The 16,250-nt window shown below is 33.5% G+C and overlaps 1 protein-coding gene across 4 annotated transcripts in view; it reads left to right on the top strand.

Moving 5' to 3' along the window:
- CSPP1 (centrosome and spindle pole associated protein 1) overlaps positions 1-16,250 on the top strand; it is a 113,642-nt gene that overhangs the window by 26,479 nt on the left and 70,913 nt on the right. The window contains exons 5-10 of one of the 4 annotated variants that reach the window (XM_010848454.1): positions 160-183; positions 3,351-3,431; positions 4,872-4,970; positions 5,677-6,119; positions 14,436-14,534; positions 15,689-15,759. In XM_010848454.1, coding sequence (XP_010846756.1) covers positions 160-183; positions 3,351-3,431; positions 4,872-4,970; positions 5,677-6,119; positions 14,436-14,534; positions 15,689-15,759 — 817 coding nt within the window. The remainder of the gene's footprint in view (positions 1-159; positions 184-3,350; positions 3,432-4,871; positions 4,971-5,676; positions 6,120-14,435; positions 14,535-15,688; positions 15,760-16,250) is intronic. The other 3 variants (XM_010848451.1, XM_010848452.1, XM_010848455.1) reach the window with 3 other exon arrangements.

Below are 16,250 nucleotides of genomic sequence, written 5' to 3'. Positions count from 1 at the left end.
GTCATCATGTTTCTAGTCATCCCAAGAGATTCTTTAGTTTCTTCCTGCTTTGTAATGTTTATTCCACATGTATGAATCGTCTCTTATTCATTCTGATTTGACATAAAGAGAAAGGACTTTGAATACATTTTACCAATGGTTTGTTTCCCTTGACTTTAGGGTATTACACAAGCAAAAAGAAAGGTAGGGTTGCCTGCAAAATGTTCTTCTTTACTGTTTTGTTTTAGATCCAGTAGCTTGTGATTATTTGCATATATGATATTGTTGTTCGCAAACTAATAAAAATAACTTCATTTGTGATTCAGAGACTTTTTAATGGCACCGTTTTGGATCCTTGCTTTTAGCAAAATGACACTCTATACATTGTACATTTCCATTAGTGCAATCAAGCATTCTTTTTGATTCCTGCTTTGCATTTGTTTTTGTTGCTTTCTTATGCATCTTTTAGAAATATTCTGCAGCTATTGTAAATTCATTTGTTCTCAGCATGCACGTTTTTGTTCTTCAAAATAATTATAATTGTACTAGTTGCATTAAGATTAATAAAACGACAGAATATTTAAGATACTCTAAGATATTTTTGAACTGTTTGTTGTCAGTCTGGATTACTCGATATTTTGGTTCCCAAACCTGTGGATTACATTTGCAAACATATATTGGAAAATGACTGTTTTTAAAATGAATCTCACACATCCATTTATCTTTCAGCCAACACTTTTTAAACACTTGTCATGGAGATGAATCTGGTATGAATTTTGTCTTCAAGGGGCTTAGAATCTAGTTGTAGAGATAACATTTATACAATTCAGACAGTGATAACTCTTAACAAGGCAGGTACTGTAATGATCAGGAAAGGCCTCCAGATTTTTGACTGATCTCCTTGCCCTGATTCTCAGCCCATTCTCCATAATACTTTCCAGCATGATCTTGTCCCTTACCAGTTGAAATCCTTCTGTGTCTCCTCTCTGCCTTCAGGATAAAAATCCAGATTCCTTAGCATGACATGAGTAGTCTCTTCACGATCTAGCCTGCCTCCCTGGCCTTGAGCCTCATTGTCCTCTCCCCTTCCCTACCGCTCCTTGGCTGAGGTTCTCCTTTAGTATCTGCTATAGTCCGTGGGGCCGCAAGAGTTGGACAAAACTTGCGACTAAACCACCACCACTTTCACTTGTGGATTTTACATTATTTTATAGACACAACGTTTTTAAAAAAGAATGGCACTGGAAGGTATAAGAAGAAATTGCCTTTATGAAAGAGAAGAATTGAGGAGCACAAATCTTTAAATGTAAAGGGCTGTGAAGGAATTTTTGGTCTTACATCATAAAGAATATAGTTGTGGTAGAGGAACAGTAGTTCCTTAATATGACAAAGACAATTTTTGGTTGACATCTGAGAAAGCGGGAGTGGAGAGGAAAGCAAGGGAAAAAGAAAATTATGTAGGATATGGGGAGGCGGCTGCCATGGCTTCCTTGACCCCTGGAATATGTACAGTTTCCAAGTCCCATTCTCTCTGGATTTCTCGTGGCTTCCAGACTTTTGCAAGAGTATTAACTTTAAAAAATGATCAAATCTTAAAGTTCTGCCAAGAAGAGCCACTTAAACAGTTAACTACCATCTTTCTAGTCTTTAGAATAAAAAACACTTGGCCATCTAAACACAAAAAGAACATATTCTCAGAAGAAATTTTTAAACTGAGTCAGTAAATTATTTCCAGCCCAGATCTCTCTCCTGAACCTCAGACTCTTGACATTTTCACTTGGAAATCTAGTGGGAATCTTGTGTTGAGCATGTCTAAAAAGGGAACTCCAAATTTCCAGTCTTTTGACTCCCATCCCCTAGAAGCCTGTAGGCTACCTATAAACTATTCTTTTCATTTTATTTATTTATTTTTTGGCCACAGCACTTACCACCTTCTAACATACTGTAGAATTACTCTTCATTGTGTTTATTATTTCTTGTCAGTTTCCCCTGCTGGAATGTGAACTTTGGGAAGGCAAAGATCTTTTGTTTTCTTCACTGTTAAGTCCCAGATGTATCGAACAGTGTAGACATTGTTGCACTCAATAATTACTAAATGAATGAGTGAATGATTAAAGTTCAGCAAAGCTCACTGTGTCATCCTTATTACTAGTTTTTTTCATTTTATTGAAAAGTACAGACATCATTCTGGGCCGGCTTTAAAGTTGGGCATGGCTTAATGAAGGAATAAGGATGCAGTATCTCTGTATGCTCAAAATTGGAACTCTGTTTTTTGATACATGTGTAACTACAAAATGACTAGGTTTACATTGTACTTTGGTATATAGGGATCAGACTGATTCAGGGATCTAGTTGTGTGTCAAATTGTTTCTCTTACTAAATAAGCTTAGAATTTATATAACCACCTTTCAAATTAGCTTTTGTAGCACAGCTTATTTCTAAATTCAGATTAGTCTCTTATCAATTATTCTGTTCCCATGATGTTTTGAGTATAACTCTGTTGCAGTACATTATATTGTAGTTATTTGTTTCCATGTTTGTTTCATCATTTGAATTATAAATCTCTTAAATATAGGGAACATATGCTTATCTTTTTCTCCCTGTCACCTGTAAAAGTAACAGAAAAGTATTAGGTTGCTTGTTTTATGAATACAGAAAAGTCATAGAATTAGGTTAATAAGTATTGATTGATTTAATCCTCATTACCTAATAATATAGACGTTGTTATTATTATTGTTTTACAAAGAAACAGAAGCAGATAAATTAAGTAACTTCTCCAGATTATATGACTACTCAGCACCAGTACCAGAAAGTTGGGGATTATATATATTTTTTATAAATCTCTTGGGTTTGTTTTATGGTGTTCAAAGCGATTTTACATTTTTTAAATCCTTCTTGATCGTGTAGCAGCTTTGTTAAGGCAGAACAGATTCCAGTTTCATTTTACAGAAGAAAGTCTGGATCAGAGAGATTAAGTGACTTGCTCAGTGTAGCACAGCTGAAAATTGTTGTAGCTGGTCCAAGAGCCCAGGCCTTTGGATTCCTAGTCTGATGCTCTGTCTGTCACATTGCATTACATAAATGCTTAATGGACAGGAATGGAGAGGCTCAGAAAGAAATAATGTTCATAGTTTATATCTTCTGGCATTTAAATAGATATCCATAATTGCAGAGAAATTAGAAAATTCTCTTTTCTAATTTTGGTATAGTCTTCACACATTTGTAGTTTCTGTCTTCATCTCCATTTCATTCTGTTGCTCTGAATAATGTAATAATTTAGACTATATTAATAGAATGTAAAGCACATTTATGAAGCATTTTATAAAGTCAATTAGGTAATATATTTTTTTAATGTGTGTGTCTATATACAGAAAAATTTTCTATCCACGAGTGAAACAGATCCATCTACTCTGGGAGTTTCCCTTCCTATTGGTGAGAGGTTATCTGCTAAGGTAGGTGGATAGGAATAGTTGTTATGGATAGCAGTTTCTTGAGGCATCAAAATCATGAAAGAGCATATTCTTGATTTAAATGCAAACAAGTTTACGTCATTTTCCATACTTGATTTTTTTCAAAATCTGTTGAGTCTCTAGTGCTGTTTAAAAAATGTTTTGGAATGTTACATTTGTAACCATGTAATATGCTATATTCCTTTAATATATTAATTGAATATTCAGAATTCATTTTTTAAAGCATTGATTTGTAAGCTATAAAGTTCATGGTATATGAAAAAAATTATCAGTGAGATGAGTGGATGAGAGTATGCTGCTAAGTCACTTCAGTCGTGTCCGACTCTACGCGACCCCATAGACGGCAGCCCATCAGGCTCCCCCGTCCCTGGGATTTTCCAGGCAAGAGTACTGGAGTGGGGTGTCATTGCCTTCTCCAGGATGAGAGTATACTGAGCTTTTATATAGGAGACTTTTGGGCTATTTGAATATGTGTTCTATCACAAATAAATGTATATTATCTTAACAGCGGGTAGTGATTAAGCACTGTATATCTGAATATCTGATATTCAGATTCCCAAGCTAGATCAGAATCATGATATATAAAGCAAATAGACAGTAAGTTTCAAAAGACAGCCTCACTTCTTACAAAACTTTTTTAGATTGTGCTATTTCAATGATGCTAAAATTATTGGGGCTTAAGAACATTTCCTAATACAACATATTTATGTTTCAACAGAACATTGATGTTATAACACTTTAGTTACTATGATAATTTTATGTTTGTATGTTTTAAATAGAACGAAGATCTTTCCTTAAACTTGGGAAGGAAATGGATAGAAGCAGGTCTTTCAAGGGTGAGGTGTGAGGAATTAGAGGCAAGAGATACCCTTGAGAATGAAAGTAGGAAGGTAACCTGGTCAAGTCTTGGAAACATGCTAATGACAGACCTACTGGCAAACACATTCATGTACTTCCTGGTGGAAGAGATTTATTTATGAATGCTTTTGGCAGAGTGCACCAGGATTCTCTAGGATTGCTGTTGGTAAAAACAAAGCTAGAATTCAGGGACTTACTGGTCACAGGTCCTAAGAAGGTATCATCTAAGTCAAAAAAAAAAAAAAAGTAAGTGTTTCAAAATCAAAGCCATGCCCTTATGTTAGAGATCTCGTGTGTTAATTGGAACTTAAGCATGTAGTAAACCTTATTTTAATGTGGCCAGAATGGACGAGGGGAAGTGCACTGGTGGTCTCTGATCTCTTCCTGCATCTCCTGTGCCTTACAACTATTCCTGCCTTTGATATTATTAGTAAAGTTTGATGCTGAGTAGGATCTCTGAATTGTATGAGTCTGATTTGACTGTTAGGTACTTTTTCCTAATGTTGAAATTAGCATTGCCTTTTTTTTTTTTTTTAACATTGCCTTTTGGTTTTCTATTTTAAGGAAAGATTGAAACTTGAACGTAACAAAGAATACAATCAATTTCTCAGGGATAAGGAAGAATCCACTGAAAAGTTCAGACAGGTAGAAAAGAGTACTGAGGTAGGTTTTGCTTCTAAATAAATCTTTACATGCTGAATATTTGTACTCACTTGAAAATATTTTTATATTATTAAACATTTCACTTAGTTTTTATATAAATATTTAAAAAGTTAAGCCAAACTGAACCAAACACAGGAGAGAGATTTAATTTTGTAAATGGTTTTATCTCATACTGAAGAACTTACTCTGCTTTTTAACTTTAACTTCATGGAGGGGATTTAATTTTAGAGATCAGTTTTAAGTAATGTTTGTTTATATTTTATTTTTAAGTGATTTTTTATACTGAAAAATTTCTAGCTGTATGTATGTATATACATATATATGTAAAGAAATATAACCAAATTTAAGAGTGGTTGAAAAATTTACTGCATCCTATATTCTCTGTGTTGAGAAGGCATTTAATTTGAAATACTCTGAACAAATATTTAACTGCCAAAATATGTGTAAAATCTCCTTGGGATAGTTTATCTTCTCTTTTTGTAACAATCTATACATATTATTGTTGTCTATTTATTTTGTATTTATTAAGTTTTATTAAAGGATAACACTTCCTTGAAGGTTATTTCCTAAAGAAAAGATATTTTTTATGGGTGAGTAAGCCTTTGAGTTGAGATGGTAAATAGCTTAAACATCATTTTAGAATTTAATTACCTTTTAGAAGATAGCATCTCATTAAGATTTTTTTCTTCTTTTTTTAATTAACCAGCAGAAGAATCAAAGAAGTAAAAAACCTATCAGTCAGGTTAAACCTGATTTACCTTCACAAATACAATCATCTTTCGAAAATTCAGAGGGTCCTAGAAAAGATGTCTTAACTCCTTCAGAGGCATATGAAGAACTTCTAAACCAAAGACGACTAGAAGAGGACAGGTACCGAAAATTAGATGATGAAATTGAATTAAGGAACAATAGAAGAGTCATTAAAAAGACTGATGAAGAAGTGGGCGTTTCCAGTAAAAAACATCAAAGGTTTGACAGCACGACTGACATTCCAGATAGAAGATTTCACAGGTTTAATGAGGATCTTGCTTTTGATAAACAGTCTTACAGACCAGGCTATGATCCAGAAGTAAGTGAAGACATGGATGAGAGGTTTAGATATGAAAGTGATTTTGATAGAAGACTTTTGAGAGTTTATACAAAAAACAGGTATTTACAACTTCATTTTTATTTTCTTTATTTGCTTAATATTACTCTTGTTACTTTTTATCATTATGTTAGAGAGATGCTGTTTCATTTGATGTACATATTTGATTAATTTTAGGATGCTATCAGTTTTATACCATAATTTATGTGTCACTGAAGAACAAAGGAAACAACTCATGATAAGGAAAAAGAGACCCAATTAAAAAGCTAGGACACTGAAAGGCTACAACTTCAAAAAAGGGAAATAAACTTTCCCACAGAAAAGGACAGAAAAGAAACTTCCACTTCTCAAACTTGGCACTGAGTGGAGGGAGTTAAAAAGAACTTCCCTGAGAATTTGAAGTGTAAGCCAGTACTGATTCAGGTTTTCAGTCTGAATTCATGCTGCAGTATTGTCCAAAACCGGAGAAGGCAATGGCAGCCCACTCCAGTACTCTTGCCTGGAAAATCCCATGGACGGAGGAGCCTGGTGGGCTGCAGTCCATGGGGTCGCTAAGAGTCAGACACGACTGAGCGACTTCACTTTCACTTTTCACTTTCATGCATTGGAGAAGGAAATGGCAACCCACTCCGGTGTTCTTGCCTGGAGAATCCCAGGGACAGAGGAGCCTAGTGGGCTGCCGTCTATGGGGTCACAGAGAGTCGGACAGGACAATTCCAAAACAGCCCTGAGGTGAGAATTCATTAGGAATGATAAGGAAATGATAAGGAAATTCTCACCCTGAGGTGAGAATGAGTTATCTCATTCTCCTAGGGTGCCATGGTGACTGGCATGAGAAAAATAACTTCTCCCTGCAATAATTGACTTACAGCCAGATTCAAGGCTGTTTGAGTTTCAGAAGTTAAAATGTAGGCAGCGGGGGGAGGGTGGGGTGGGTAGGAGTACTTTATAATAGATGAAATACAGTTCATTCCTTTAATGTTTCTATGCTCTTAAGTACTTTTATCAACATTTTTGCTTTTAAGTTACTTATTATTGAACATTTATTTAAGTGAAATGGCACTTAATATTTTTGATCAGATTTTTAGGTGCTTTTCAGTTCCTTTGGATGTTGTTTCTGTGATACTATTTGTAATTTATTAATTGCTACAATGGGGTCTTATTAAGTCATTTGTCTTAATACTCAAAGCTTGCTTTAATCTAACTTTTGATTTGGAGATAGAAATATGATAGGATCTGATATTTTCATTGACTAGGTAACCTATAGGGATTAAATGTAAATATTGAACAGTTTATGGGACTTGTTTCATTCATTCATCCAAATAGATTATTTTTTAAATATTTTAGAAAAATTTCTGAAACATAATGCTGCATGATTATTATTCTAATTATTAATAATCATATAAAGCCTTTGCAGTTCTTTCTCATCTGCTCTTTATTCTGTAGTTATTACATTCTGCTAATATCCAGTCTTTTTTTTTTTTTTAGTTTTTTAATTGGAGGATAATTGCTTTACTAGGTTGTGTTGGTTTCTGCTGTACAACATATTCACTTTGATTTAGGTAATCTGATTGAAGGATTAGAATTTTGTAATGCCAATTATAGTTTATTTCTTGTTTGGATCTAGTTGTACTTCAGAAAATGCTCCAAATTCTGTAACATGTTATATTTGAAAATGTTTATATCTGGAGGTCGTCAAAGGCTGCCTGAACTACAGGAAGTCTCAGTTGGGGAAATACAGATATTTATGGACTCTTGGTACTGCCTTAACTTGAACATGAAAACTTTTTTTCCTTATGGTGTCAATTTATGTTTAGAGTGTAATGTAATGTATACCTTTTAAGATTGGAATTTCAAAAAACTTACTATGATGGTTGTTTTGTTTTTAACATATTTTAGTCTATTATTTTTGTAATTATACCTTGTGATAATTTTTACATGAACTAACAAATCTATTTCAGCCCAATTATTTGAGAGCAATCTTTTTTCTTATGTATCCCATGAATGAAATGAAATTTCTATATAAAATCTTCCTCAAGCAGTAGTTTAGATTAAATATATAGGTCAGTGAGACTAATTCCTGTTATACATTTTAATGTTGTTAACAATATTTCTTAAAAATGTGAATCATTATTATACATTTTGTTACTGTGTAAACTTTTACGTCTCTAAATGTAAGGTTTTTCATATATGTCTCAATGGCTGCTGCTGCTGCTAAGTCACTTCAGTTGTGTCTGACTCTCTGCGACCCCATAGACGGCAGCCCACCAGGCTCCCCCGTCCCTGGGATTCTCCAGGCAAGAACACTGGAGTGGGTTGCCATTTCCTTCTCCAGTGCATGAAAGTGAAGAGTGAAGGGGAAGTCGCTCAGTCATGTCTGACTCTACCAGGCTCCTCCATCCATGGGATTTTCTAGGCAAGAGTACTGACAGTTGAGGTTAAAATTGGATTTCTGTATTTCAGATTTGTAGATTTCTTATTTCCAGCAAAAAAGAAATGATTTCAGGCAGAGTGGTTGCTAGGAAAAATTACTGTGCTTGTTAGTGAAATTTTTGAGACTAAAGAAATGTGTACCATCATTTGGTCTCTTGCTTTAACTATTCTTAAAACTGTTGTTCCTTGGTATTCAAGGGGGATCCATTTCAGGACCCTTCAGGGATATAAAAATCTTTGGATGCTCAAGTCCCTTCGGTAAAGTGGTGTAGTGTTTCCTTATAATCTATGCACATCTTCCCTTATGCTTTAAATCATCTCTAGTTTACTTATAATATCTAATACAATGTAAATGGTATGTAAATAGTTGTAACTGCTATGGAAATAGTTACTTGTTTGCAAGAAATTCAAGTTTTGCCTTTTGAAACTTTCTGGAATTTTTTTTTCCCTCAAATACTTTCTATCTGAGATTGGTTGCAGAACCCACAGATAGAGAAAGTGAAAGTGTTAGTTACTCAGTTGTGTCTGACTCTTTGCGACCCTAGGGACTGGAGCCTGCCCGGCTCCTCTGTCCATGGAATTCTCTAGACAAGAATACTTGAGTAGTAAGCCATTCCCTCTTCCAGGGGATCTTCCTGACCCAGGGATAGAACCTGGGTCTCCTGCTCTGCAGGCAGATTCTTCACCATTTGAGCCAGCAGGGAACCCCACAGATACAGAGGGCTGACTCTATATTGTAATCATTTTTTGGCTCTGCAGGTCATTTTCTTTTCTTTTTTAATTAATTGTATTGGAGTATATAGTTGGTTTACTGTCTACTTAACCATAAGTTCTTGAAAACAAGTAATCACTGCTGATTGTGAGAAGTACAAAGTTCTTCTTCATACTTCTAAATTTCCCATGTTCTTTTTTTTTTTTCCTTTGAATAGTCAACATGCAGTGAATTCTAGTTTTGATTTTGATTTTTAGGTTTTTAATCTTAGTTCTTTTCTAATTACCCTATTAACTTTTCCATATACCATTATGTATTTATTAATATTTCCCTCACTTTAAATATGAGAACATAAAGCCCAAGAATGATTTTACTTTAATTAATCAATCACTGACAGTGTTTTAAAATAGGTAACAGATAGCATTAGCTTGACAGTTGCACTGTGTGTGTGTATGTGTGTGTAGTTTGATACATATTTGCCAATTTAAGTAAATTAATAATGTTTTAGGAGCTTTCTGAAGTTGAGTATAATACTGTTTTATAATACTTTGAAACTTTTACATGCTTTTAAAAAAGATAGTCGTCCTAGTCTTTATTATTTATTAAGCTGTAGAAGTTAATATACTAACTACCTTATTATGTTTTATTTTACAACCAATGTTTATGTAATGGGTAAAGGAAATTTTTAGCCTTAAAAATGTTTTTTTTTTAAAGTTTTTATGTGATTAAGGCAGTTAGCACTTGCAGTTTAACTCTTGAATTTGTTAGTTTGTAATTGTGATTTTCATTTAAGAAAATTCTGAAATTGTGCTTCATGTGAAATTAGAACCTGAGATAGAATCTGACTCAATAGACTAAGTGCTTGCTTAGTGTGGGACACTCTTAAGTGTGCATACTTAATATGTAGAATATAAATGAGGAGAAATAGCTTATTAGAACATGAGTTTATTAAACTTGGTATTACTTTTTTTTCTTAGTTACTTTTCATTTTTATTTGGAAAGACCATTTTTATGTCATTTTCACCACTTTAAAGATGGGATCAATATTAGAAAAACCCATTATTGAATTAAAGTGAATATGAAAATTGGAAAATAACAGAAAACAAGGAGAAAAATAGTGATCAACATTTAACAGCTCAGTAGCTTTTTTATAATTTCTATAGTTGAGAGTCCCCCTAGCAAAATTCATTCACATTAGAGAAATTTTTTATATGAAAACAAACAGGTGGTGTAACCATTATGAATTTTATGATTTAAGTAAGGAGGAACTTGATTCTTTCTCCCTGTAAGCTGTGTCAGGACCAACAGGTGGTAAATATTTTATGTCATTCTTGATAGCGTAAAAATTGTAAATTTATTCCTGAAGGGGTTTTTTGATTCTGTGATTTATTAATGAAAAATGTTTTTTATTATCAGAAATTATTCATTCACATTTAACTTAGCTGAAAATACTTGTGGTTTTAAACAACTTGCTTTTTCTTCTGTAAGAGAGTATTTTTAAAAAGATAAATGTGTTAATTTTTAGAGTAAACTTGGCCTCTAGCCTACACCTGTTTTCTTTGGGCCTTGAAATTTGAACCTAATTACCTAGAATTAGTGACCCATGTCTTCAAGGAAATAGAAAAAGCTTTTTCCATTTAGCATAGATTTAACTTTTTTTGATAGTAAGATGGTGAAATATTTTGTAATTATTTTATTTCCTCAATCAAATCTGATTTGATATGTCAAAGGAAGTAAAGTTCTCCTTTTATGAGATCTGTCCCTTTCTGAAAAAATCTCAGTGGCTTGAGGTGTGGTAAGTGAACCTGTGGATCAAACGTGGTAGAATATTTAGATAAATTAGTTCTGGGTCACAGGGATGGTTTTAATGTGGAACTGGCTCCCAAGTTATAGCTAAACAGAAGGAACTTACTGGCCCTAACTGGAATCCCTGGATCTGAATAAAATTAGGCTGTTCTTAGATGATTGATGAGTTCATTACTTGTGGATTTTATCATCTGTCAGTTACCCCTTAATGTAAAGAGGGCTGAAGAGATAAGAAGATACAAATGGTGAAAGTGTTGCTGCCTCTCACCAGTTCCCCTGTCTTGGGACTTCATTTGCTTCAATAAAATAAAAATAAATTGTGAGAGCCTCAGAAAACCAGTTAAAGCCAACTCACTGGGATAGTTAAGAGTGATTAAATGCTGAATTTATTGGAAAAATGAAGGAGAGTTGAATAAATGAAGGAAATTCCATTATAATTATAGGGACATTTTAGTAATAAGTAAGGTGGTTAACTTTCCAAACTATAATTTGACTTCACAGCTTGTTAGGTTGCTTTCTTTGCTTCTTTGCTTTTTTTTTAAAAAGTCTTGTATTAGTACTTTAAAAAATATTTATGAATCTCTATTTTTTTCCTTGATTTAACAAAGTAAGCACAATCATGTCATCAGTCATTTCATAAAATTGAGTAGGATGTCTTAAGATTTTTATTATTTTAGTGAAATGCATATATTTGTTCTTTTTTGGCTTCTTAAATATTTTTCCAGTCTTGAATTTATTATGATTATAAGTGACAGAAGGGGACTTTTATGATATAATTAATTTTTTTTCTTTAGTGAAAGGGTATACTTTGAAGTATCTTTCATATGGTCTTTTTGTTAGGAAATCTGTATGGTTTTACTGTAGAATTAGCAGAGACCTTGACCTTATGCATACATAAAATCATTTCTTAAATTAATTTAGAATGATTGAAATTTCTTTTTGCATTTTTGGTGCTTGCTTTATTAAGATACATTTCTATATACTGAAGAGCTGATAAAACATTGTAGATGTGCTAAATATAACATACTTTGGGTGTGCTTAATTGCTCAGTCGTGTCTCTTTGCAACCCTCTGGACTGTAGTCAGGCTCCTCTGACCATGGGATTCTTCAGGCAATAATACTGGAGTGGGTTGACAGTTCCTCCTCCAGGGGATCTACCTCAGGTCTCCTGTGTCTCCTACATTGCAGGGAGATTCTTTACCCACTGAGCCATCAGGGAAGCCCATACTTTGGGGACAACTGTATAAAGATAAGCCACAATTACAAGTCCAAATGTTGTTTTTAGACAACTGAAAATACAGGAAGCCACAAACTTTTCAATAAATTTTAGAGAGAATTTTTGTATGTCTTAGTCTTTAATTCTGATTAATTCTGATTTAATCCCAAGTTATGTCTTTTAAAATGTGTAGAATACTTTCACTGGTGTATGTTCTGCTTTATCACTTCACTTCTGTCTGTTGTGTTGTAGATTTGTAAGACCATCCCCAGGTTTGGCAATTCACTAGGACTCACAGCACTTTGTGTATGTAGTTATGTTCATGACTGTGGTTTAATAACAGTGGAAGAATACACAGTAAAATCAGCAAATGAAAAAATTGCATGGGACAAAGTCTGAAGGAAACCAGGAGCAGACTTCCAAGAGTTCCCTGCCAAGGACATGCTTAATTCCTGCAGTATCAAAGTGTGAAAACAGGGGTGAAGTGTTGTCTACCAGAAAGTGCATTAGAAACTCACTGCCCAGTGTTATTATTGGGGGCTGGTCATGTAGGCACCCTTTTCCTAGCATGTGCCCAAATTATACACTTGCTGAGAGAAAGGAGTTCAGCATAAACTCTATTGCTTGTACAAACAGTTGAGGCACAGTGGGTCACACTTGCCAGTTCTGAGAATGGTGGACTCCTCCCACAGTCTGTGTTCCCAGGTACCCCTAAGGGCCATTCTTGTAAACAGGCCTTTGTTAAGGGTGGTGGTCTCAGGCCTGCTGTTTACCCTTTTCTGCACATATGTGTTTGTATAGATGCAGTATAACTAAATCTGGTTGCCTGGCACTATTAACTACAAAGCTGACTTAAAGTTTATATATCCCTGTTCTTTAAGTGATAGAAGTAAGGAATAACAGTAAACTGATGTGTCAGTTTAAAAGAGAGATTTGAGTTCTTTGGCTTTAGATATAAAATCAGCTGTGTTGTGATAAATTGAAATAATTTGAAATTGTGTTTTGAAAGGGATTGGGGAGGATTCTATTTTAGATGTGGGTGAGAAATGGAAGCCATATATCTGTTCTGCCACAGTTCATATAATAGTAAGGTTACAGTTCTGGGTAGTCTTTCCTCTACAGGGGATATTGAAAAGTATAATGGAAACAAAGAGGAGATTTACATGCTGGCTCTGTGGAGAATGATAAGTTCCTTTTCTTCTGAAAATTGGTTTTTCTTAATATGGTAATGAAATTCACCTAAAATATTGAATAATACTTTAATAATCACATTTCTTACCAGTTGACCTCATGAGAGATTATAGTTTAACAACCATGCAAAAAAATATGACTTATGAAATGCTGATTTTCATGGGTGCTGATAAAGGTTAGTGTGAAAAGTCATGTTGGTTTCTTGATGTGAGAAATTAAGCTCAAGGAATCCTTGTTTGCCAAGTGGAAATAAAAAATTAAAAAACACTTAAAAGTTATTTTCTGGAAAGAATTCTTAAGAAGAAAATAAATTTAAAAATTCTAATCTTCCTTTTTCTTGTTCATGAAATTGTGAGTAAAATGACCTAACCATTTTCTTCTCATGTATCAGCCTATTTGCTTATAATGTTCTCTATTCACCTGTGGGTATTATTTAGTATTTCATGTGATTTACAGTGTTAGCAAATGTTGTGGCTTGCTACATTTGGTTTAATTTCATAGTAAGACTGCTTCTTTATTTGTAAGTTAAAAGGTTTGTATATGCAGTGAAATAATTCTCAGAATTTGTGAATTCTGATGTAAAAAAAAGATCTCATTTTTGAAATTTAACTTATCTTCATGAGAGCAAGGACCATGTCCACATACTCAGTGCCTGGAGTAGTACTTGCCATGTAGTAGGTGCTCAATAAATACTCTTTGACTAATTGAATAATGAAAAAGTCTTATTAGTATTTTCATATTTTTAATATTAAGATTTTCTAGAAGTTATATTGAAATAATTTATAACTGATCTCCCTTTGTTTTAAAGACTATTGAATCTAAACTCTTAGTGTCTCATTAACCAGCAGATCATATTGTCAGATGTCATTTGAGTTAATTTTCAAATGTATTTACAGTAAAACTTCGTTATAACGCTTTGTTCCCTTTAATATTTCCAACAACAAATGTAAAATCACCAAAGAAAGATAAGAGAAGTCCACTGTATGTGGAACAAGCTCTATAAGCTAATATGTTTTTAAGGATGTACGGGAACAGACGAGGCAATGAGCCTCCTATGGAGTGTGATGGTGATGTCACAGAACAGTCAAACATACGAATTTCATCTGCTGGAAATCAAAGGTATAGTATGTAATATAAATTCTGCCCTTCAGCCATTGCATTGTAAAACAGCAACTGCTAAAACTGGTTTGCTGGAAAACTAGAAAGGCATAGTATGTTAACAGCCTTGCTTATTAGTGAGAGAAGATTTAGGGGAAAGGGGGGAGGGAAGAATTGTGTTATATGAAACTTTTTGGTACTTTACAGCATTCTCTTGAAGGGCAAGTTTTGATTATAAAGTGTGCCAAGGTGTTCTGAGTCCTATCATTATAAAATCTATAAATTTGAATTAACGAAAGGAAAAATAAGCATATAATTTAATGGACCAAAGATCAATTTAAAATATCTTGGAGTTATGGAGGGGACGTAACTTGAAATAAATTGAAAATGTTCTTGTAATATGAGTTTCCTTTTCAAAACTATCATTTTCAACATTGAGTAGATAACATTTTTGCTTACTTTGTAAAGTTAGTGCTCATACATAATTGTGTTATATTGGGGTAAAAAAGGAAATTATATGCATTTTATATTCATGTTCTTTTTCTATAGTTTTTTATCTTTTGGTAGCTTTCTTGTGTTGTACATAAGTGGTTTTGAATTTATAGTGCATAACGAAGATAATATTGTGTGTCAGGAAAGTTGTCTATTTTGAGTCTATCTGTATTTGGATTTTCTATTTGAGTCAAATTAAATTTACTTTGAAAGAGTTGTCTCCTCCCCCCTCCCCCCTTGATTCTGTCTTTCAAGGAAAGAGTTTCTTTTAAAGATGATCTTTTCAGAGTGTGGGTGGTATAGATATCATCCTCTTTTTTGGGGATTTATTTATGTGTACTTAGATGTTCATTTTCCTTACTGGGGTAACTGTTCTTATGAAAAAGAACAGTTCTTATAAAGAAGGGTTTTATTTTATAAAACCCTTCACTGACTGAATCTGGAGTCAGTGAAGCTGGCTGAAGAAAAAGGTCACATGTTTATGTGAATGCCTTGGAGTCCCACTGTATAAAGAGATAAAATGCCGTGATTTTACCTTTGTTTTAAAAACATGTAATAACTGTTATGTTAGTAATATCCACAGTATGTTGAAAGGCCAATAACTCACACCTACATTTCACTTTAACATTTTTTTCCTGAAAATTGTTTGAGTCTTGATTCTTTTTGTTTTTTTTTGTTTTTAGTGCTCGAGACAATGAACCATCCAAACCTACTTATCGAGAGACATGCAGTCCTTTTGCGGGAATGCTCTTTGGTGTGTACATGCCCTCCAGTTAATTAGATTTTTGTGGAGTGTTTTATAAAAGGTCTTTAGTGAGAACTCACTGTTGTAATTAGTACCACTCTTACTAATAATAGAAAAATTTCTCTAGTGCTTACTCTGTGATAGGCACTATTCTAAACATTTAGCATGTATTATATAGCTCTGTGTATAATTTTAAAGCTAAATAGCTTTTATTTAGTGATGAACTTTCTGTAGATGATAAATGAAGTATTAAGTTCAGTAAAATCTTTAAAATTTCACTTTATTGTAGTGTTGCTGTTTCTTATATTCTTTTTTATACGTAATATTTTTTTCTTGATTCTTTTTCTTTAGCTACCACAAAAGTGCCGTACATTTTAGTTTAGCTCCCCTGAATGAAATCTCTTGATAAAATCCTTTCCCATGTTCTTTCCATTTAGTTTCTGAGAAAATATTTTGGTCAAATAATGATTATAATCCAGATATTCTGTTCATTTTGTCAG

Source organism: Bison bison, unplaced genomic scaffold, assembly GCF_000754665.1.
Source record: "Bison bison bison isolate TAMUID 2011002044 unplaced genomic scaffold, Bison_UMD1.0 scf7180017864267, whole genome shotgun sequence".
Taxonomy (NCBI): domain Eukaryota; kingdom Metazoa; phylum Chordata; class Mammalia; order Artiodactyla; family Bovidae; genus Bison; species Bison bison.
Note: the sequence above shows the minus strand (reverse complement) of the source record. Positions and strands in the feature narration are given on the sequence as shown.